At 40.8% G+C, this 22,729-nt stretch overlaps 1 protein-coding gene across 1 annotated transcript in view; it reads right to left on the bottom strand.

The window, feature by feature from the left end:
• Positions 1-4,108: 4,108 nt before the first annotated feature.
• The window catches only part of LOC142213169 (hippocampus abundant transcript 1 protein-like), a 33,340-nt gene continuing 14,719 nt past the window's right edge, over positions 4,109-22,729 (bottom strand). The window contains exons 6-12 of the mRNA XM_075281406.1: positions 20,249-20,467; positions 7,909-8,022; positions 7,245-7,316; positions 6,634-6,746; positions 5,951-6,048; positions 5,605-5,771; positions 4,109-5,101 (exon numbers count right to left, since the gene is read on the bottom strand). Of these exons, the coding sequence (XP_075137507.1) occupies positions 4,889-5,101; positions 5,605-5,771; positions 5,951-6,048; positions 6,634-6,746; positions 7,245-7,316; positions 7,909-8,022; positions 20,249-20,467 (996 nt within the window). The 3' untranslated portion in view covers positions 4,109-4,888. The remainder of the gene's footprint in view (positions 5,102-5,604; positions 5,772-5,950; positions 6,049-6,633; positions 6,747-7,244; positions 7,317-7,908; positions 8,023-20,248; positions 20,468-22,729) is intronic.

The raw sequence follows: 22,729 nt of genomic DNA, 5'->3' as shown, positions 1-22,729 counted from the left end.
ACATTGCAATATACCGGCATTTCTATTGCAGGCTACATAGAGTAGCCTGCAATAGAAATAGAGCACAGACAGGCCTGGGAGCCTTCACAAGGCTCCCAGCTGTCATGCCAATGTGACGCCTGCCACAGAGCTTGCGCCAGGGGCCAGCCCTTCACCGGCGAGATGGCGGCACCCACCCACAATCTCCTGCTCTATGTTACTCAACCCACTCTCATCCATTCTTCACGTGTTCTGACTTTTCGGTCAGGTGAGCAATTTTAAGGTTAATTTCTTCAAAAGTGAAGCCCTTGATGTTACCCTACCTCGACTGAGATGACCCACCTAGCCTTCTAATTCCCTTTCAAATGGCAGCCGCATTCCATCAAGTACGTGGAGATACAAATCCCTTCTGACTTGTCTGATCTCTTCAGTTGTAACTACCTTCCCTTACTAGATAAAACTGCTGCGGATTTGCAGAGATAAAATGCTTTAAGATCGCTAGATCCTCACCCTTCCCTTGTGCAAATGCAGGCCTCTAGCCCTGATCTCCCACTGTCCTGGCTGGAGTGTAACCAACTCCATGGCTTCCTCCAGAAATATTCTCTCCTCCCACTCCTCTCCCTTTAGACATCATACTGCGTTTTCTTTACCTCTTTCAAGCCTTGCCGATTAGTGTCCCAATCCACTTTTTCTCTCGCCTTTAGTCACTCTTTGATCTTTTTGTTTGGGAACCCTCTTGTAGTCACCTAAACTTCCATACCCTAACACGTCGTAAATGCGAGGGAAGGGGGGCAGGCAGGTCTCCCCAACCTCTATCTATACTATCAGTCCGCAGTCCTCCTGCGTTACACAAACAATGGGTGTCCATTGAGGCAGATCTGCATTCTGTACACCTTCCCTCCTTGCCGTGGATCCCATCCCTCTTGGACACATGACCCTCTGTGCAAACTTCCTATCCATGTGGGAACCCAAAATGGCCTAGTGCCAAGAGTTCCCTGAGCCATCTCTTCCATAATCCTATGTTCCCTCTGGGTTGCTCTTCCCATCGGTTCCTGCATTGTGTTGATCTAGATGACATACAACTGGGTCGTGTCGGTGGGTCCTCACCCTTCCCTTCTTAGACGCAAATGCAGGCCTTTAGTCCTGAACTTCCACTGTCCTGGCTGGAGTATAACTAACTTCATGGCTTCCTCCAGAAATATTCTCTCCTCCCACTCCTTTCCTTTAGCCCCTCTGCACTGGAGGGTGTTTTCCTGCAGGGGAAGCTCCCACGCGAGCCCTCTCTCTCTCTCTTCTACAGTATGCTCCTGACAGTGGTGACGACAGGTTCCTGTGGGGAGTCTGCAGAGTTCTCCAATCTATTCACTTGAACTCTTTGCTCTGCCTGCGCACATTGTTCAGTTTCCCTCCATCTGAAGTCCTTTTCCCTCTTGTTTACGATTGAAAAATGTTTTAATCATTTTGTCAGTTTCAACTTATTTTAATGACTAATGTGGTTTTTTCTCTTTTTAAAGAAAGGATACCAACGATTCTGTCCATGTGTGTACCTTTCCTAGAACAAAAGTTCATGATATCTGCTAGAACTCTATGATTTTGTGGGGAATTATGTTACAAGGTGCAGCAATCTTTAGGTTGGTCAGATCACATTGAGGGATCCCAGTTCATGGCATACACAATATTTTGTGGAGAATGTAGCAAGGCAGAACACGTGAACATTAATTTTCTATTATGGAGAGCAGTTTATTAAGATATAGGGACATACTGTGGATAGCTATAGATTCACTGGTAGAAACTCATAAGTTAGGTGTGGCTGAAAAGTTAGACAGTTCAGAATGTTCAAGTATGAAAGCATAAGGAATAAGGCTAGGACTACATGGCGATTTTGGTTGCAACTCCCTTTGTGTGATGTAGTTGCATTGTTAACCTGTCAATGCTGCAACTGCAACACTATTCACTTACATTGGAGAAGGAGTTGTTGATCAACACAGCAATCTTTGGTCTCTCAATGTGAGCTGTGGCCAAAGTCTGAAGTGAATGGTCTGTTCTTGGTTGCCAAAACTAAAATTCAGGCCAACTCATGTATATAATAAAAGGAAGCTACAGCACTTGGGAGACTTTGGAATATGGTCAGGATGGAAACTTAGATACAGGAAAACAAAGGCATGTCAAGTATCAGCAAAATTAAAAGGAAACACTGGAAAATATGGAATCAGGAAATCTAAGCTGCAAACAACTTGTAAATCACAGGGTTCACAAAGAAGCTAGACACCAGTGCTGCATTAAGACAATGACCTCGACTAACAGCCAAGAGGACTTGCTTTAGTCACATGTGCAGCACTGATGAAGTTCTAATCTGATCAAGGGCAACATCTCCATGATTGACTAGTTTGATTTGGTTTCTTCTTAGTATCCTGATTTTGTTCCATGCTCCAAAAACCCTGATGGAACCAGATGTGAATGATGATCTTTGTACAGAGCTGCAAACTATGATAGCACTATATTAAATAATAAATATAGTATTTAATAAGTGAATACAAAACAGGGGAGACCTGCTGATCTTTATAAATTCCCTTTTCACTTCATACTTTTTCTCGCAGATTTCTAAAAATCACTAAAAACCAGTGATAAAGGAATGGACATAACCAGTATATGAAGGATGCCAGCTTGTATCAGTTCTCCATCTTACATGTATAAAAACCTCACCATCCACAGGTCAAATTCAGAATACCAAAAAGGAGATATGTCCAGATCACAAAGGATTGTATAAACTGACAAATGGTCATCTCAGAGTCAAATCATTTGTGCGGGAAGTGCGCGGCAAGCACACGGACCCCATTATAGTCTATGGGGTCCGTGTGCTTTTACAGCACAGCGCTTGCAATTGCGATTGTATTCTGTCCAGGGGGAGACACCATGCGCACTCTAACTGGATGGAATACATACGCAGATGTGAACCAGGGGTAAGAGAACAATTAAGCCTGTATCATGATCCCATTCAATGACAGAAAACATCTTAAAAATGGTGAGAAACTGAAAAAAGATGCATAGTTTCTAATTATTCACAGATTGTTTTATTCACAGAAAACCCCTTTAATAAAACAGGCTTAAAAGGCTGCTCTCTACAATAGTGACCTCTTTGTCTAAGGCCTAACACATATGACAGTGATATTTTTGACGCCTCTAACAGCAGTTTTTAACAGCCATTTTGCATTCGTTTTGTTTTTGATGACCAAGTGTCATTCATTTACATGAATTTAACCGTCCATTACAAAAAAAAATAATTTCATTGTTCTCTCTTTTGATCCAACCCACTGATCTGTTTTTAACAGATGTAAAATGGAGTTCAATCCGTTTTACATCAGTTGCAAAAATGGCGTCACATGGCTGTTTTTCACTGTAGTATAAATAAGGCCTAAGACTTCATTTGGAGTGTATGGCTAACAATCTATTCTGATTCCATATGCACTGGGGTAAGATTCTGTACTTGGGTGTTTTAGAAGTTCCGACTACTTGTCAAAATGTCTCTTACTGACCATTCCTTTCATAGTAGCAATAGCAGCTATTAATAAAACATTTAGTGCACAGCACATTTTTATCAAAAGTTACAGTGAAAGCTATTGTCTGAGATAACCATTTCCGGTAAGATATATAAAAAATTCTGAGACATTCCTTATATTTATGGGAAAATCCAGACATTTAGTTCAGAAAGACTGTAAAAAGAGCTGAAAAGCCTAGGAAAAAAACCCCATAAGATGCCCTCACTTATGGAGTTATTCATCAACTGCATGACAAGGGGGGCAATAAAGAACAAATAGGTGTACTGAGCACTGCCTGACTAAATCAGACCTATCACATGCCCTACTAGAGCATATGAGCACCACATAGGGCTGCCCCCTGCCTGGAATCTCTCCCTTCAAGAATGAATGCAAGTACCTTATAGCAAAATCAGCAGTTTGGGGAAGTATCGAGAGTGTCTCAAAGAGTTGTCACAATAAGAGGCTCTCACTCAATAAAGCTCAGTGTGCAGGAGGACCTGTTGGTGTCTTACACTGCCAAAAACCAACAATTACAAAGGATTCTTATTAGAAGGTGTCCAAACCAGACAAATGAAACAGTTCAGGCCCCCCTCCCCCTAGTTACCAAATCAGCACTAGACTACAAGTTGAAGACACAAGATATATGGATGTAGCTCATTGACCTTGTATTTATTACTTTTTTTCTCCAAACCTTAGGATTTTCAGAACAAGAACAAGTTTGCTTGGGAAAGAAAAAACATGTTTAGTGTTGTTTATAGAGAGGCTGGTCTGTCAGACCAGTATAAGAGCTCTTCATTCGACTCAGGCCCCTCAGGGGCTGCACTGTAGCACAGGGTGGAAAAATATGTTAAAAATTAAGACAATATAATATAATAATAATTAAAAAAAAAAAAGAAAAAAAAGACATTGCGTACACCTTATTTCAGTCAACTATAATAAAAATTATAAACAATAAAAAGGTGTAAGTTTTGCCACATGGCTATAAGCTTTTCTGTAATTAGGCCTTGAGGGAGAACTTCTGGAAGGTTCTTCAGAAGTCCACTTCTTGGATTTGGCAAGTGATTTTCTGATTTCATAGCTTTTCACTAAGCCAGTCCCTTTAACATTTTACATGGCATATGCAACTTGCTGCAGGTCAGGACAGAACTGATGAGCTATTCGATTATAGCTTTCCTGCCCATGTGCTTCTCTCATATACCACTGCAATCCCTGCCAGGGTGGTGGCATATTTCTAACTAGTAAAAGACATTGTCAAACTTTCCTCTTCATATGGTCCTTGCTTCCTCTGAAGTTGTAGATACAGTTTGCCAGTTTTGGAGCAATCCATGATGTTGACAGTCTTCTTGCTTAAACACCCATATACAGTCCTTGGGTCATACTCTACTATCATCAAGAAGAGGTTCCTTGCCCTCTGGGAGGTGGGCAGGAGGTAGAAGTGCATGGCTTTGAGCACCATTGCTGTGCTTCTTATGAGCACCAGAGCGCAGTGTAAGGCTGGTATGCTCCGGGATGAAGAGTGCCACAAGCAAGGACAACAATACAGAGCATGCTCCAAATAGAAAGGGAGGGCCTGGGATTATACTCCTCTGTGGAGACAGAAGGAAGATAAGAGTTAAAACTGCTTATTACACTTGTTTGCACAACCCTATTAAAACAGAGGTAAAATGACAATGTAACAGACTATAGTCTGTTAGAAAATAGAAAATAGTTGGTTAAAACCACCAATTCAATGGAACTGGCTTTGGACTGATCAGTGTCGAAGAAAAGAAGAAGGATTGGCCATGTTGAATTTCAACACTTAATCCTTTTGCTCCCTAGAGAGAAGCCACTGCCAAAGGTTTCTGGCAACAGCTCACTACCCGCTCTCCACTGGAAACCAAACCACACATGCATAAGGTCATGAAAGTCAACAGAAATAGTTTTTGGCCAAACAAGCGTTTGAGCAACAGCTATTGCAGATGTACCTCAAACCAAGGATGAAATAATAATATTGTTCTGAATCCCAAATCTCCCTGTTTACAGTTTTGCCTCACGGCTCGTACGTAACAAGACTTTAGACTGCCGTCTACAAGGCTAATAAGAAGATTACCTCATCAGAAGGGTTTGCCATGTTAGGTTTCGGGATCTTGCCTGTCGTCTCTTCCTCAGCAATTTCATTCAACTCCACGTGGAACAAGTAAAAGACAAAACCATATAAAGCAGGTCCCAGTCCATTACATAAACCACGAATTCCAGTTACCATTCCTTGTACAACACCTGCAACAGAGGCAACATACTATATTTTTTCAAGGGTTTGCATGTGTATGAAGAGCTTGTCTAGTGCAATACTTTTTAGATTTTTTTTTTTTTAATATAGGACTATAATAATCTAATTAATCACACATATATAACACATAGTTCTAATTAAATAATTCTACCATAACTGTATAACTCACCTTGCTGGTCTGGGTCTGCATTACGAGACACCACTGCACTTATTGCAGGGAAGGTAATACTTGACATTGCAGCTACTGCGCCAGCAGCCCACATCATCCTAGCAAAGACAGCAAAGTGAAAATCCTTAAGGGTGTTGTACGGTTACTCACATTCATATACCTTGCTACTAAACTCGGAATTTATATAGGGCGATCCTGATAAAATATGAAAAAGCTCCAAGGGTATGAATACTTTTACAAGCCACTGTAAATGCATGGAGTTTCTATGAAAGATTAATGTGTATCCCTCTCATTTTGTTTTATAGCTAAATAAATCCAATTTCTTCTGCTGGTTAATACTAAGGGCCAAATCAGACAGATATAATCAGGCCAGAAAACACGGTGCGTGTTTTCGTCAGATTTCCCTCCCTGAATGCAGGGAATTCAGGACACGGAGTTCCAGAACTACAATACTACTTCTAGATACTCAAATGATCATGTGAGTGAGGTCAGTGGGGTCACGGTAGCTCTAGAACTTACTGAATAAAAAAAATCACTATGATGCTGAGAGGTCAGTTCAGATGAGCCATAATTGGATCCAGAAATGAGGCCAACACATGGGTCTTATTTCCTTGGCTGAATATGGCTATCTAAACTGGCCATTAATGTTTTAATTAATTTGAGTCAATAATACTACCACTTACCACTGCTGAGAACCAAAGCCATACCAAGCAAGCTGCAATATCTGGAAGCCAAGACCTAGTAGTATAGTGTTCTTATTGCCAATTGATCTCATAAGAACTCCCAACACTACAGTCTGCATAAAAAGGAAAAAAGACAACTATTAAATAAATTATTATATGCAAATTAAAGAGCTATGTTGAGAAGAACTAGTTGCTAGCTGGAGGTAGTGTCATATCCAGGGGTTCAGCAGAGGGGTGCAAAAACACATCTGCACCCGAGTGAGCCCCCATTTCAAGTAACAAGTTTACAACTGTAGAGGTGCACCCGAATCATAATGATTATAAGCACCCCAGGGGGCACCTCAGCAGACAACAATGTATTTCAATTTAGCAAGACTATATACAGTCTACTTGCACCATTTTGCTCCTCCTATATCATGTATTTATGCTCAATCTCAGGATTAAAGAAGTGCACTTAGTGCTAATAAATATGCCAGTGGGTGAGTTCCACCATGCAAATGTGCCAGGGACCACCCCTCCCCCCTCCTGTTGCTTATCTTTTCATACATGCAGTTTCATGAAATCTTTTTATGCCATCTATTGGCTACAACAAGAAAATCTGCTCCACTCACCTGAGCCAAGATTGACAAAATTCCAACAACACCAATAAACGTAGCCACTGTTTCGGATGTGAAGCCAATCACCTACATAATTGATAAGAATCACTATTATGCTCCATAATCCATAACAAGACATGAGATCACCAAGTAGAAAATGCTAAATAACAATATCGCTGAAAAATCCGGTGTTTTTCTTTTTAAAATCCGTTCAACCATTCAAAACATATGTCCCCTGGAAGATTATATGTAAATTAGCGCTGATTCTCTATGTAGATGGGAACCTTTTATTTTCTCATAGATAAACATAAGGTAACAGGCCACTTGCAGAATCGGAGCTATAACCTTCCAGGGGTCATATCTTTTGAATGGTTAAGAGGTTATCCGGTTTTTAGTAGTGGAATTATATGCAACAGTGTTATAGTACCTGCACCACAGCAAGTGAGCAGTGTGGCTCAACCACATATCTAGTCTCATTACAAGTAATCAGTGAGGGTCCCAGTTATTGGACCCTGCAGCTCTAACAAGGACCTAAGGATAGGCCATCAATACCAGAGCCAGATAACCCCTTTAAAAATTAAATCTTATTCATATTCAAAATCTGACTTGCTATACATAGGGGCTTATTATCTTCTTTCCATGACAAACAAATGTCATTTATATCATGTATATCACTTACCTGTCGCAGGTAAAGAAAAAAGCTTGAGTACTGTCCAGCTTCAGGGAGGTAAGACAGAAACACAGTTATACAGATGAGGAGGACAGTGGAATCCTGGCCAACTTTCCGCAAGGACTGTAAAACAGGATGATAAAAAATATCTTAAATGCAATGCTCACAATCCCATGGTTTTAAGAAATAATTTTGCAATTTTTTTTTTTTTTTTTTTTTTTTATTGTAACATCACTAGAAAAGCTTCATGTGAAAATTTTTTATACAGTGTCTCACAAAAGTAACAACACCCCTCACGTTTGTAATTTATTTAATTATATACTTTCATGGGACAACACTGAAGATATGACACATAGATACTATATACCAGACCTGGGCAAAGTCCGGCCCCTGGGCCATATTCGGCCCTCTGACTGATTCAGTCCGGCATGCACAGCTTTGACTAGGGAGGTGTGTCTAGGGAGGCGTGTCTAGGGGGGCGTGTCTTAGTGCCGGCCGAAGATGGAGATGTGGAGCGTGTCATAAAGTACTGAGAGATGTAAGGTTAGATGCAGGGTGGAGAGAGTGTGTGTGTCTATATGTGTGTGTGTCTATATATGTGTGTGTGTGTCTATATGTGTCTGTCTATCTGTATGTGTGTGTCTCAGTAACCTAGGGGCAGAGATGGAAGGGGAATGTTATACTAGGGCAGAGATGGCAGATGGAGGGGGGGACATGAAACTGGGGGAGAGATGGAGGGGACATGAAATGGGGAAAATGAAGGGAGATATGAAACTGAGGGAGAAATGGAGGGGGGGGGGGGACACACATGAAACTGGGGATGTGATGAAGAGGGCACTTAGACTGGGGGGACATTAAACCGTGGAGGAAGCTGTAGGGGGACCTGTCTGCCTCTAGTTTCCCCCAGTTTAATGTCACCCTCCAGCTACCCCTACGGTTTAATGTCTGCTTCCAGCTTCCTGATTTTAATGTCCCCCTCTAGTTGCCCTCAGTTTCATGTCCCGCTACAGCTGTCAATTTATTGCCCCCCTCCAACTACCCCCACTATTTAATGTCCCCCTCCAGCTGTCCCAGCTTCATGTCCCCTCTAGTTTCCACCAGTTTATACTGGGGCACCAGGTGAGGGACTTAATACTGTGGGGCAGTTGGAAGGGAACATTATAATGTGGGGGCATATAATGTACGGGTGACTGTAGGAGGATTATACTTTGTGGGGGTACATGTAAAGATGATTGGGAATGGGCGGTGTCAACGTAGAAGTGGGTGGAGCTAAATTTGCCGTGGCACGGCCCTCTAGCATAGTTTCAATTTCTCATGCGGCCCCATGGGAAAATTAATTGCCCACCCCTGCTATATACAGTAGTCAGTATACAGCTTGTATAACAGTGTAAATTTGGTCCACCATCAAAATCACTTGACACATATCCATTAATGTCTAAAACCCCTGGCAACAAAAGTGAGTGCACCCCTAAGTGAAAATGGACAAATTGCGCCCTAAGTGTCAATATTTTGTATGGCCGCCATTATTTTCCAGCACTGCCTTAATCCTCTTGGGAATGGAGTTCCCTAAAGCGTCACAGGTTGCTACTGGAATGCTCTCCCACTCCTCCGTGATGACATCATGGAGCTGGTACCTTGCACTCCACCACCTTCCATTTGAAGATGCCCCACAGATGCTCAATAGGGTTTAGGTCTGGAGACATGCTTGGCCAGTCCAGCACCTTTACCCTCAGTTTTTTTTAGGAAGGGAGTGGTTGTCTTGGAGGAGTGTTTGGGGTCATTATCATGGTGGAATACTGCCATGTGTCCCAATTTCTTCAGGGAAGGAATCATGTTCTGCCTCAGTATGTCATAGTACATGTTAGCATTCATGGTTCCTTTAGTGAACTGTAGTTCCCCACAGCACTCATGCAGCCCCAAACATGACACCCTCCATCACCATGCTTGTCTGTAGGTAAGACACACTTGTCTTTGTACTCCTCACCTGGTTATAGCTATATACCATTGATATCATCTGAATCAAATTAGTTTATCTAGGTCTCAACAGATCACAGGACTTCATTAGAGAGGGTACAAAAAGACTAAACTTCAGGAAGACCAATTTGAACCAGCTCAAGGAGGAGCTGAGCAGCATAAACTGGGACAATGTCCTGAAAGTGACGGGAACACAAACAAAATGGGACGTTTTTAAAAGCATTCTAAATAGGACCATCAAAAAACATAGACCTGATGTGAATAAGTAGGCCAGAAACCATAGAAAACTAATATGGCTAACTAAAACAGTAAGGAGTGCAATGATGGATAAAAAGGAAGCATCTAAATTACTAAAACAAGAAAGTAGCGACACAGCATTAAAAACTATAAGGAGAAAAATAAATTGTGTGAGTATCTCAATGTAAATAAACTTCTAATACCCAATCAGCATGGGCCTATGAGGAATTGGTCCTGTCAGACTAATCTGATCAGCTTCTATGAGGAGGTCAGTTCAGGACTGGATATGGGTAATGTGGCAGATGTAGTATGTCTGGACTTTTCAAAGACTGTTGATACTGTACCACATAAAAGGTTGGTATGCAAAGTGAGAATGTTGGGACTGGGGGAAAACATGTGAAAAAACACATAACTTGCCTACACATTTCAGGGCACCAGACCCCTTACTCATGGCCAATAGGTATAGACTACTACGCGCAATTTTGAGCCCCAGTATACAAGGAGGACATAATTGAACTAGAGAGAGTGTGGAGTAGGGTGGCCAAAATTATTAGGGAAATGGATAGATTGATAAATTAGGGGTTATTCAGTCTAGAAAAAAAAGAGAGGGAGATCTAATAACAATGTACAAATACATGAAGGGACAATACATGGAACTTTCTAAGGATCGTTTTACTCCTAGGCCAGTGACAGTGACAAGGGGACATCCTCTACGTCTGGAGGAGAGAAGGTTTCACCAGAAACATAGAAGGGGATTCTTCACAGTAAGAACAGTGAGGCTCTGGAACTCTCTGCCCCAGGAAGTGGTGATGGCGGATTCACTGAACAAGTTTAAGGAGGGCCTGGATGCCTTTCTTGAACAAAAAATATTATGGGTTCTAGATTCTGTTAAGGAAAAGTTGATCCAGGGTTTTATACCAATTGCCAGATTGGAGACAGGAAGGAGTTTTTTCCCCTGACACGAAGCAAATTGCATAAGCCCTATATGACCAGTGTGTTCATACAGCCTCATCTACTATGTAACCATGTAAGCCTATTTTTGGTTGATGTGGAAAGAGGAAACAACATTGGAGAGGAAAGATGGAGGAGGACAGTGAACAACCTTGTCCAGCCAGCTCAAAGACTCTCTGGATGGACGTGAAAGCCACTATAAAGGCAACTTTCCAAGAGAGAAGACAAAGAGAAATCTCTCACAGCAGCTTGAAAGGGGAAGCCTGAAGCACCTCTGAACCTAGGTTAACATCCCAAGGTTCCACAGGAGGACAGTAGGGTGGAGCATAGTGCGCCACACCCTGCAAGAAAGTCTTCACCTGAGGCCAGGGTCTTATAGAAAAGAATGGATATGTGGTAGGTCTTGGCCTAATACATATAGACAATAATGAACTACTACTACTACTACTACTCTGCAATACAAAAGTAAGAGGAAAAAGAATTAAGGTGTTGTTTTTTTTTTAAATATATATAAAATCCTCTTTTCAAAAATAAAGTAAACAAAAAATAGTACCAGAATATACCAAAAAAATGTTACCTATAAAAGCTACAACTTACTCTGCAAGAAAAGTACCCTCAACAAGTAAGTGAAATTGTTATGTATGGCAAAATATGGTGTCACCCAAAAATTGAATTTTTTTTCACAATGACGTATTATTTAGTAATATGAGAAAACATAATAAAACATGGTATTATTGTAATGATTCTGCAGACAAACATGCCCTGTCATTTTTAATGCACAGTGAATACCATTTAAAAAAAAACCCCCTAAAAAACAAACCCAAAACTGTTAATAAAAGCTATTCCAGAAACATTATATGCTCCCAAAAATGGTGGCAAATAAATATGCAACATAAGTCCTCGTAGTAATAGGTCAGCATAAAAGTAACAACAAAAGTTGGGGATGGAAAATCTGAAAAGAAGTCACCGAGCCATAACGCCAAAATTACCCTACATCCTAAAGGGTTAAGCAAGGTGTACATAGCCTTTACTCTAAGCTGTGGCATACAAGCAAAATGGAAAGAAAAAGAAAGTGGCCAACACAAAAACTACAGGCTCAAGCAAGATCCATGGGGCTGTGACTTGTTAGATCGGACAAATGTGTGATTGACATGTAATACTAGTCTGGTCCTGCAGCTGCTGCTGGGTGAACACAGATTCCCCTGCAAAAAGAGGTCTCATACCATTTCCCCCCATGCAAATGCCATCATGTGACAATTTCTCAGCCATCTTAAAGTTTTACAATTATCTGCAATGCTCCTTAGCTACATACTGAAATTCTTGACACCAATGAAAAGTTATTCTTTTCAATTAAATCTAACCCTTTCCTATAAGAATCTTAATATGTGAAAGATAAAGAAAGAGCCATCCATAAGACTGTAGGTTTATAGGAACCTGCCTGTCTAGTGACGGACTCTTGTGAGCTGTAGCCATCATACATGAACCTGAATTCCCACTTGCTGATATTGTTGCCAACAGAATAGTGCAAATATTCGGTCACATGCGGCTAGTGTATGATCCAGGAATATCTGATAAGTATGTTTATCCTCTTCCATTCCCAACATTCAACATCCTAGTCAGGTTTCCCCTTCGAACAGTAAGTGTCAAATACATAGCAAGAGAATGGCAGGAAGTAGAACCTCAACAATCACATCCTTCTTTGTATATGTCTTTTAATCTACGGTCACCTCAATTTTCCCTAACATATATCATCTCAGATGTCTGAGACTTCTATTTTCAATTGTTAGTTTCATTATACAACATTCTCCAGTTCTGCTGACGCCAGACATTAGATGCAGACTTGTACAAGACGTGGCGTGACCTTTCTGAATTTTAGGCAGGCATGTCTGATTCCAATGGCAGATGAAAATTAGCTTTTGCTTATCATACAGTATAATGTCACATGTATAGAAATATTATTTTTCTTGTGATTCTTATAGTCAGATGCGTCTTTTTGTCCAAAAAATACCGTAAATATGAGTTCAGCTCGGACCTTTACAAGCCGACAGACCACGGTCAAGGAATCTTTACTAAAAGTAATTGACTACTGGTAAAGAGCATCATGACCACAACCTAACAGACTGACAAAGGGCGTTAAAGGGATCCTATCATTCAAACGCTTTTTTTTCTGACTAACACGTTGGAATAGCCTTAAGAAAGGCTATTCTTCTCCTACCTATAGATGTCTTCTCCGCGCCGCCATTCACCCGAAATCCCGTTTTTTCTCTATGCAAAAGAGTTCTCTCGCAGCACTGGGGACGAGCCCCAGAGCTCAAACAGCACCGGGGCATCCCCAATGCTGCCAGAGAACTCTCTCAAACGCCGCCTCCATCTTCGTCAGTATCGGCCTCTTCACCTTCTTCTTCCAGCGTGTGGTGGGTCAAAATTAAACGCCTGCGCAAGTCGGCTCTGCCAGCGGATCTCGGGCAGAGCCAACTTCACATGCAGGGTTAATAAAAGGGTTTGGCTGTGTTCTATATATGGTTGTGTTTCTGTATACCTTATTTGTAAAAATGTTCAATAAAAATTACAGTATAAAAAAAAAAAAAGGTTTGCCAGCTACAAATGGATTTTTGATACGGATGATGTATCCATATGGGAGTCTAACACACTAACCCCACACAGATCATCTGGTTCCAGCAGCCTCGAGGTGCCAGATGCAGTCGGAGGGCACAAGTAGGTTGCTACTATTCAAGATGCAGTTCCCCAGAACCACCACTATACAGTGGACAGGACTATCCTGTGGATAGGTCGTCAGTATGAAAAAATCCATTTGTGGCCAGAAAACCCCTGAAGAAAGGCAATATACAGGGCAGAATGGCAGAGGTTGTGTAAACCTCTGCTACCCAAACAGCCATTTCTAAAGAAGCTATGGTGGCCAGTTCCTTCTGAATGTTTGTTAACAGAGGTGGGAAGATAGCCTCCATTAGCTTATCTGTTGAGAGATTAAGGAATATTCCAAGTTATGGAATGATTTCCAGGCTCCAAGGTAAGGATTCATCTCCTGCAGTTCTGGAGTGATTGGGGGACATTAATTTCCGATATCTGTGATTTGGTGCCATTTACTTTGTCGTAGGAAAAATTAAGTGTCTATTAATAAAGTAATTTTTGGCAATAACTGCTGGGGCTGTGTGACTGCTAATATGACAGTCAGCAAATTAATTATTAGAGTTATTGTTATGCTTTGGATTATTTGCAATAAATCAGCTAACAGAAAATATGTTAGTGGGAAGAGGGCACCCCTAGGCGATTGTGAGCAACCATAAGCGTGTGGTCGATCGCTGCAGCGACATTGGCAATGGCTTGGGTTATATATCCATGTATTGACAAGAATGACTACCATTATACGTTTTATATCAGATTCTGAGGTTGCTTGGTTCGTGACTGGGATGTATTTCAAGGCATCACCAGTGACTTCAAGGCTATGTAGAGTCTGTCAGCGACTGTTAAAATGATAATGTAGCATCCTATTTAATGCTTTGTCTGGCCAGGCTTGAGGAAGGTGAGGCAGCGGAATGAAATGAATAGTATGATGCTGCTTTCTCTTACCCCTGTACTACGTGTAGTATGAGCTTTGAGAGTGCAGCCTTTATGACCAACCGTGAGATGAGGGTGTTGGAGCTGCAATGAGAAGACAACATGTGGCACAGGCGATACACTTGGTTGCAGCAGTTACTCCATCAACACCAGCTAGTGAGGTGGAAGGAAGCGATGGCGCCGAAGAACACCATCCGTCAACCTCATGTAGGAAAAAGAAGTCAGTCAACTTCTTAGAATTAGTTTTTTTCCAGTGACAAGGAGTCAATATGGATCCAGTAGAGTCAATTAATAGGCGATTAGTAATCTGGAGAGCTACTTTGCTGGGTCACCAAGTAAGAGCTTAACCATCAAGCAGTCTTCTTGCTCATGGTCCAAACCACACTTTCCAATAATAGACTTTGGTTAACAGATTTTGGCTCATTTCAATAAGTCCTGTGCAGAAATCCACTTTCTGAGCATTATTTCTCTATTGGCATTAGAAATCCTCACAGTTTTGATAGGGAGTATGGGGAAGTGCAGAGAAGCTGAGGATGGGGGTCTCTTAATACACATATCTCAGGCATTATAAAACGCAGAAATATGCTTTTGTTACCAAATATCTGATGTACTACATTTAGTTTTTTCACGCTCCTTGCCATTAACTCAACAAGGCGGTGCGTCTTACCAAGTCCACCATGGTGGCTTAGTGGTTGGCACTGTTGCTTTGCCGCACTGTGGTCCTGGGTTTGAATCCAATCTGCATGGAGTAGGTGTATTCTTTGTGTGGGCTTCCTTGTAAATACAACTAACCTTTGTGCTTGTTGGGGATGAGCGCCTGTATGACAACTATCAACTCCCCTTCTACTTTGGTGATGAAAGTGCATTACAAATGTTTGTCATTACTGGGAAAGGTTAACTTCTTCCTCACACGACAAGGACTTAAGAGCTGAGCCTTGACATTATATGCCATGTTACAACTGTGTTACAAAGCAAGCACTTGCCAGCAGCTTCTGAAATTGGTGATCTGAAATTGAAAATGGTGGCTTCTGAAATTTCAAATTTGTGGTTCATACTTTTTAGTATAGCCATAATTATGCCGGAGGTTTAAATTTTTGAGTTGGGAGCTATGAGGCTGCTGTTCCAATAATGGAACTCTAAGCATAAACGGGTTAAAACCAAACCCTACATTTTTTAAACGTTAATCAATACATTATATGTAATATTAACCACTTCCTGTCCCATGTCATAATTTTATGATCAGGGGTGGGGAGCAGTTAGGCAGAATGCCGTCATTGTATAACATTATGACGGCACTTGCAATATAAAGCTGGCACCCTGTTATAACAGCCATAAACAGTGAAATCAATTTTGCTGGCCACTTTGCCATAGTGAACACGGACTATGGCATCTAATGGGCTTGTAAGTGTTTTAGCCACCCCAACAGTATCCCCTGCAATTCGATCGTGATGTACTGTTATGGTGACAGGGGTCTACTGAATTCCCCCCACATCATCATAGGACTCTGACAACTACTACAATGGATATTATAATGCTCTGTAACATAGAAGTATTATGTACACAGTGTATTATATTAGCAATGCTGACCCCTAGTGTTTAGGTCCCATACTGGGAAGAAGTAAAAAATGTAAAATTTAAATTCAATTTAAAACACTGTAAAGTATTTAAAAATAAAAGAAATAAAAACCAATATAAATAGCACTTTTCCCATTTTTTTTTCCAGAAAAAAGTAGTCATATTTAGTAATGATTTTTATTGATTGTTGTCCTGGTTCTGAACATCTTTGATACAGATGACCTGAGGTCATCAGTATCAGATCAGTCCGGGTCCAACACCCGGACCAATCAGTACATTATATCAACTGAAAGCTCTCTACACTGTAGTGGTGGTACTTAGAACTGCATCCTCGTTCTCATTTACTTGAATAGAAGGGCTGCTTCCAGTCGTATACTTGTTATATGGCTTCCGGCAGCTTCTCGGGGTTCAAGTGCCAGCCCCTGACTGGTCTGATACTGATTACCTATCCTGTGGATAAATAATCACTATCAAAAACAATCCCTAAACAATCCCTTTAAATGGGGCGACCATCTTAATTATCAAACTATTTCGCATCCTTACGTTTTTTTTTTTTTTTTTAATTTTCTCCTGCAAAAAATAAGCCCTAATATAGTTACTGTATCAGGGCTCCAAATGGCAACCAAACTGATAGCCAATATGACAGAGTTTGTAAATGGTGACAAGACTAAAAGGCATCATTTACAACTAGCCCTGCCACTGCACTGCCTGTTTAGGAAGAGAAAGCACATGAGGCACACACTGCTACACTTACCGTCACCAGCTCTATCTACATATACTAAATAGATTGGTAGAGCAGGAAGACATCAGCCTCCAGATCATCACTCCATCATCAGCTAGTAATGTCTGCGGCTAAGTGCAAGCCTGCTTCAGCAAGTTGAAAACAAGAGGAGAGGAGCAGAAGATAGCTAGGAGTTACTTTTAAAAAAAAAAAAAAAAAAAAAAAAAAGATTTTATGTCACAATTACCATGTGTGGCCATTGGGGAGGGGGGGGGGGTACCTATGGGGACAGCATTATCAAAAGGTGGCAGTCACTAGAGAAAATATTATAGATGGTGGGGACCACTAAAGAGAGCATCATAAATAGTGTGTGTGTAGGCATACATGTTGATCAAAGTGTATAAGCCCACTAGCTCCTTTACAGCAAAATTTATAGTTGGTCCATACACTTTTGGGTGCATCGTTGCATGGTGACCGCCACCACTGCAGCTCAGCACCACAACAATACCCCTGCTGCCAGGCTAAGCCCCCAGGCTCTGAGCCATAGCACCTCACAAGTACATCACCACTATAACAGCAGCAGCCATGCAGAACCACACCATGTGAACAGATCTCAAAAAGTTCACCTTACTTACTTAGCCAGCCCTAGACATTTAACACTTTAGATGCCGCAGTCAACAGAAAATGTGGCATCTGAAAGGTTTTAGAGGGAGGAGGGCTCTATTCTGTAGGCATCGGCACCATGAGAACAAGATTGGTCAAATAAATTTTAATGGCAGTTGGGGGCCTAACGAAATAAAAAAATCAAAGTTTAAAAAAAATCATATATCATAACACAATATTAACCCCCATTTCAAAATGCTTGATGTTTTAAGAGTAGTTTGCATGTTAATGCTTTTTTAATATTTTCCCTCCCAGTCTTTCAGAATTCATGATTTTTTTTTCTGTCAACATAGCTATGTGAGAGCTTATTCTTTGCGTGACAAGTTTGTACTTTAATTACATATAATGTTTAAATTCGCTTTTATTAAAGTTTTTTTGGGGTCCATAGTTTTATGTACAGTGCCTACAAGTAGTATTCAACCCCCTGCAGATTTAGCAGGTTTAATAAAATGCAAATAAGTTAGAGCCTTCAAACTTCAAACAAGAGCAGGATTTAGTAACAGATGCATAAATCTTACAAACCACAAAGTTATGTTGCTCAGTTAAATTTTAATAAATTTTAAACATAAAAGTGTGGGTCAATTATTATTCAACCCCTAGGTTTAATATTTTGTGAAATAACCCTTGTTTGCAATTACAGCTAATAATCGTCTTTTATAAGACCTGATCAGGCCGGCACAGGTCTCTGGAGTTATCTTGGCCCACTTCTCCATGCAGATCTTCTCCAAGTTATCTAGGTTCTTTGGGTGTCTCATGTGGACTTTAATCTTGAGCTCCTTCCACAAGTTTTCAATTGGGTTAAGGTCAGGAGACTGACTAGGCCACTGCAACACCTTGATTTTTTCCCTCTTGAACCAGGGATTGGTTTTCTTGGCTGTGTGCTTTGGGTCGTTGTCTTGTTGGAAGATGAAATGACGACCCATCTTAAGATCCTTGATGGAGGAGCGGAGGTTCTTGGCCAAAATCTCCAGGTAGGCCGTGCTATCCATCTTCCCATGGATGCGGACCAAATGGCCAAGCCCCTTGGCTGAGAAGCAGCCCCAAAGCATGATGCTGCCACCACCATGCTTGACTGTAGGGATGGTATTCTTGGGGTCGTATGCAGTGCCATCCAGTCTCCAAACGTCACGTGTGTGGTTGGCACCAAAGATCTCGATCTTGGTCTCATCAGACCATAGCACCTTGAACCAGTCTGTCTCAGAGTCCTCCAAGTGATCATGAGCAAACTGTAGACGAGCCTTGACATGACGCTTTGAAAGTAAAGGTACCTTACGGGCTCGTCTGGAACGGAGACCATTGCGGTGGAGTACGTTACTTATGGTATTGACTGAAACCAATGTCCCCACTGCCATGAGATCTTCCCGGAGCTCCTTCCTTGTTGTCCTTGGGTCAGCCTTGACTCTTCGGACAAGCCTGGCCTCGGCACGGGAGGAAACTTTCAAAGGCTGTCCAGGCCGTGGAAGGCTAACAGTAGTTCCATAAGCCTTCCACTTCCGGATGATGCTCCCAACAGTGGAGACAGGTAGGCCCAACTCCTTGGAAAGGGTTTTGTACCCCTTGCCAGCCTTGTGACCCTCCATGATCTTGTCTCTGATGGCCTTGGAATGCTCCTTTATCTTTCCCATGTTGACCATGTATGAGTGCTGTTCACAAGTTTGGGGAGGGTCTTAAATAGTCAGAAAAGGCTGGAAAAAGAGAGAATTAATCCAAACATGTGAAGCTCATTGTTCTTTGTGCCTGAACTACTTCTTAATACTTTAGGGGAACCAAACAGAATTCTGGTGGTTTGAGGGGTTGAATAATAAATGACCCTCTGAATAAACTTTTCACAATTTAAAAAAAAAAAATTAAAGAAATAACATTCTTTTTTGCTGCAGTGCATTTCACACTTCCAGGCTGATCTACAGTCCAAATATCACAAAGCCAAGTTAATTCCGAATGTGTAAACCTGCTAAATCTGCAGGGGGTTGAATACTACTTGTAGGCACTGTATTTTGTTTTTATGATGTTCACTCTGCATTAAAAATTACATGGCAGCTTTGTCCAGCAAGTCATTATGCTTACGTTGATACCATATTTACACTTTTTTTTTTAATTAAGTTTTACCACTTTCACAAAGTTTTTGGAAATTAATGCTTTTCCTGTTGATAGAGATATGTTAGTACTCGTTATTTGTGGAACAAGCTGTACTTTTTATTGTTACAAATGTTTGGAATATATGACTTTGAGATCACTGTATTATTATTCTATGGGTAAAGCAAAGTGACCAAAATACATTAATTTAACTATGAAAATTGTAGATTCACACTGAAGGCATCAAAACTATAAATTAACACATGGAATTACATACTTAACAAAAAAGTGTGAAACAACTGAAACTATGTCTTATATTCTAGGTTCTTCAAAGTAGCCACCTTTTGCTTTGATTACTGCTTTGAACACTCTTTGCATTCTCTTGATGAGCTTCAAGAGGTAGTCACCTGAAATGGTTTTCACTTCACAGGTGTGCCTGTCAGGTTTAATAAGTGGGATTTCTTGCCTTATAAATGGGGTTGGGACCATCAGTTGTGTTGTGCAGAAATCAGGTGGATACACAGCTGATAAGCAAATCTGAACCTGTATGTGCATGATATCTAACAAATTCAGTCTTACCGCAAAAGGATCAGCTTGCTCCCAGGATATAGGGGCTCCCCAGGACACTGGTCTCATTTCTTCAGGTAGTGACTCGGGAACAGCAAGAAGGATAAACCCAATGTCTAGGAGTGCCACACCAGAGGCTAATACCACTACTAGAGTGTCACTGTAAGCCCGAGACAAGTAGGCACCAATTGCAGGACTGGTTACAAGGCTGGCAGCAAATGTGGCAGACACCTAAAACATGACACAAAATGAGGATAGTTATTAAAAGTGGAGCACATATTATGTCCAAATCCTGGAAGATAAAATAATTATTAACCGGTTAAGGACCAGGCCCAAAAGTATGTTAAAGACCAGGCCTTTTTTTTCAAAACTGACATGTGTCACTTTAAATGGCAATAACTTTGAGACGGTTTAACTTACACAAATGATTTTGAGATTGTTTTTTTCGTAACACATTATACTTCATGTTAGTGGTAAATATTAATCAATATTTTTGTATTTATTTATAAAAAAACTAGGAAATTTGATGGAAATTTGGAAAAAATTGCAATTTTCAAAATGTGAAATTCTCTGCTTTTCAGGCAGATAGTCATACCACCCAAATACATGAATAAATATTATCTCCCATATCTCTGCTTTATATCGGCATCATCTTTTGATTGTCTTTTAATTTATTTTGGACGTTACAAGGCTTACAAGTGTAACAGCGATTTTCTAGATTTGCAAGAAAATTCTCCAAACCAATTTTTTAGGGACCGCTTCAGTTCTGTAAGGAATTATAAAGACCTATATAATAGAAACCCCCATAAATCACCCCATTTTCAAAACTACACCCCTCAAATTATTCAAAACAGCATTTGGGATGTTTGTTAACCCTTTAAGTTTTTCATAAGAATAAACATAATATGGAAGTGAAATTTAGACATTTCGGGGCCACACGGTGGCTCAGTGGTTAGCACTGAAGCCTTGCAGCGCTGGAGTCCTGGTGTTCAAATCCCTCCAAGGGCAAAAAACCATCTGCAAGGAGTTTGTATGTTCTCCCCGTGCTTGCATGGATTTCCACCCCATATTCCAAAAAAGACATACTGATAGGGAAAAATGTACATTGTGAGCTCTATGTGGGGCTCACAATCTACATAAAAAAAAAAAAAAAAAAAAAAAAAAATTTAGACATTTCATTTTTTTTCATTAATACATTCATTTAGACCTAAAATTAACACATTCACAAAGGGTTAAAGGAGAAAATGCATCTCACATTTTGTTATGCAATTTCTCCCGTACACAGAAATACCCCACATGTGGGCGTAAACTGATTTTTGGGTACACAGCAGTGCATGGAAGGGAAGGAGCGACACTGGGTGTGTGAACAGCAGATTTTGCTGGAATAATTTTCAGGCACCATGCCTCATTTGCAGAGACCCTAGAGTACCAAAACAATGGAAACCCTCCAAAAGTGACCCCATTTTAGAATCTACACCCCTCACAGAATTCATCAAGGGGTATAGTCAGCATTTTGACCCTACAGTTGTTCCACAGATTTTACTAACATTGGGATGTGTAAATGAAAAATTACTAAAATGTCACTTTATCCCCAAAGTTTTAATTTTCACAAGGGGATAAAGGAGTAAAAGCCCCCCACAGTTTGTTAAACAATTTCTCCTGAACACGGCAATACCCCATGTGTGGCCATATTCTGCTGTATGGGAACATGGCGGGGCTCAGAATGGAAGGAGCGCTATTTGGCTTTTGGATGGCAGATTTTGCTGGAATAATTTTAGGTGCCATGTCGCATTAGCAGAGCCCCTAGAGAACCAATACAGTGGAAACCCCCTAAAAGTGACCCCATTTTGGAAACTACACCCCCCACAGAACATATGAAAGGGTATAGTGAGCATTTTGACCCTACAGCTGTTTCACAGATTTTATTAACATTGGGGCATGAAAATGAAAAATTACTTTTTTTCCAATAAACTGTCAATTTAGCCCCAAATTTTTCATTTTCACAAGAGGATAAAGGGGAAAAAGCTCAATAAAGTTCGTTAAACAATTTCTCCTGAACACAGAAATGCCCCATATGTGGTCATAATCTGCTGTATGGGAACATGGCGGGGCTCAGAATGGAAAGAGCGCTATTTGGCTTTTGAAGGACAGATTTTGCTGGAATATTTTTCAAGTCCCATGTCGCATTTGCAGAGCCCCTAAAATATCAATATAGTGGAAACCCCCTAAAAGTGACCCCATTTTGGAAACTACACCCCTCATAGAATTTATCTAGGGGTTTGGTGAGCATTTTGGCCTCACAGCTGTTTCACAGATTTTATTAACATTGGGACGTAAAAATGAAAAATTTCTTTTTTTTCACAATGTATCGTCCATTTAGCACCATATTTTTAATTTTGCAAGTAGTTAAAGAATTAAAAGCCCCCCACAGTTTGTTACAAATTTTCTCCTGAACACGGCAATACCCCATATGTGGCCATAATCTGCTGTATG

This window comes from Leptodactylus fuscus, chromosome 1 (genome assembly GCF_031893055.1).
Source record: "Leptodactylus fuscus isolate aLepFus1 chromosome 1, aLepFus1.hap2, whole genome shotgun sequence".
NCBI lineage: Eukaryota > Metazoa > Chordata > Amphibia > Anura > Leptodactylidae > Leptodactylus > Leptodactylus fuscus.
Note: the sequence above shows the minus strand (reverse complement) of the source record. Positions and strands in the feature narration are given on the sequence as shown.